Consider the following 1,738-nt stretch of genomic DNA (forward strand, 5'->3'; position numbering starts at 1 on the left):
TGCAGATACTATTTGATGAGATTAATTTAATTAGAAAAGTTTTTCTCAGATTTGTAAATACCTAGAGGAAAAGAGAAACTTTATTTCATACAAACTAATCATCATAGTTCAAAAAGAATCACAAGAGTCACAAAATTGCAGAAACTGCTTTCATTTTCTGGAAGAATAATTATAATAAATAAACTACTATTCTCATTAAAAACATTTATTTAAACACTTTCGTATCAAATCAACCTATATTTTTGTAAAGAAAAGCTGTCATGTACAAAATCAAGTCATCTTTCATCTCATAAAATTTACCTGAATAAAGTGATTGAACATATAAACAATCCACAATAGCTGTCATCTGTAAAAAATAATTCACTTTTTTAGTAGTGAATATAACATCAGCATAAGGAAATGTGGCTCTTTTATCATGAAAACCTGTTGAATAATTAAAATGTATCCTCTCACCTGACAGCTGAAGGTTTCTGAATAATTATTTTTCATGACTGAAGTGTATTAATATTAAACTCCATGAATTTCATGTTAAAGTAAACTAATCAGCCTCTGAGTTTTTAGCCCAGAGCATAAAGACTCACATGAGAGATTTAATCCGTTTTGTTATTAAAACACATGGTATAAAAAAATAATATAAAACCACATAGAGATATAAATATTCAAAACGTCCATTTAAGTCTAAAGTCCTGTTTGTTTGCACCGTGAGGATAAAGGAGCTGTTTAGAGGATGTGGTGGCTCTTAAAAGAGCCTTTTTTCGCAGTTGAAGCGTCATGTTCACTTCTTCTTGGGAGCTGCCTTCTTGGCTTTAGGTTTGGCCACCTTCTTGGCTGGAGCTTTCTTGGTCGCCGGCGCCTTCTTGGCCGCCTTCTTAGGGCTCTTGGCGGGCTTCTTTGGGCTCTTGGCAGGCTTCTTGGCCGCCGTCGCGGGCTTCTTGACCTTCTTAGGGGACTTCTTGGCGGTCGCGGGCTTCTTGGCTGCTGCCGCCGCCTTCTTAGGCTTCTTGGCCGCGGCGGGTTTCTTGGCGGCGGGCTTCTTGGCTTTAGGAGCGGCTTTCTTGGCGGCGGGCTTCTTGGCCTTGGTTTCCACTTTCTTGCTCATCTTGAAGGATCCGGAAGCGCCGATCCCCTTGGTCTGGACCAGGGTCCCCTTGGCCACCAGGCTCTTGATGGCGGTCTTGACGCGGGCCTTGTTCTTGTCCACGTCGTAGCCGCCGGCGGCCAAAGCCTTCTTCAGGGCGGCGGCGGACACGCCGTTGCGCTCCTTGGAAGCGGCCACGGTTTTCACGATCAGCTCGCTGACGCTGGGGCCGGCCTTCTTCGGCTTCGTGCTCTTCTTCTTGGCCGCTTTGGCCGGAGCGGGAGCCGGAGCTGGAGCAACTTCTGCCATTATTTTTCTGCTTTCCTTCCTTTCTGCTCGAACGAGACGAGAGTCAGACTGAAGTCATGAGGAACTCCGAGCTGCGGGCTGCACTTAAACACACCATGAGAACCGTGGAGACTCAACGCTGCCCGGGACCTGCTCCGTGCAACATGGACGGCTCGTGTTTGTGTTTTCTCCTCCGCGTAAAAGTGGAAAAAAACGAGTGCGGGAGCGGCTCCGGGGGCTGACACTGAACGAGTCGGTGGCGGACTTGTTCCTCTTCGTGTCCGGCTCCTGTTCGGCTCCGGTCGTGTCCGCGTTTTGTTCCTGCAGCTTCAAAACTCCGCAGATTCAGCGCGGATCTCACCGATGATCGGT

General features: G+C 46.4%; 1 protein-coding gene across 1 annotated transcript; it reads right to left on the bottom strand.

The window, feature by feature from the left end:
• Positions 1-23: 23 nt before the first annotated feature.
• LOC108247216 (histone H1-like) lies at positions 24-1,430 on the bottom strand. The gene has a single exon (XM_017435174.3). The coding sequence runs from the start codon at positions 1,385-1,387 to the stop codon at positions 776-778; it is 612 nt and encodes a 203-aa protein (XP_017290663.1). The 5' UTR covers positions 1,388-1,430; the 3' UTR covers positions 24-775.
• Positions 1,431-1,738: the final 308 nt, after the last annotated feature.

The sequence above is a fragment of the Kryptolebias marmoratus genome, linkage group LG3, assembly GCF_001649575.2.
Source record: "Kryptolebias marmoratus isolate JLee-2015 linkage group LG3, ASM164957v2, whole genome shotgun sequence".
Classification (NCBI taxonomy): Eukaryota; Metazoa; Chordata; class Actinopteri; order Cyprinodontiformes; family Rivulidae; genus Kryptolebias; species Kryptolebias marmoratus.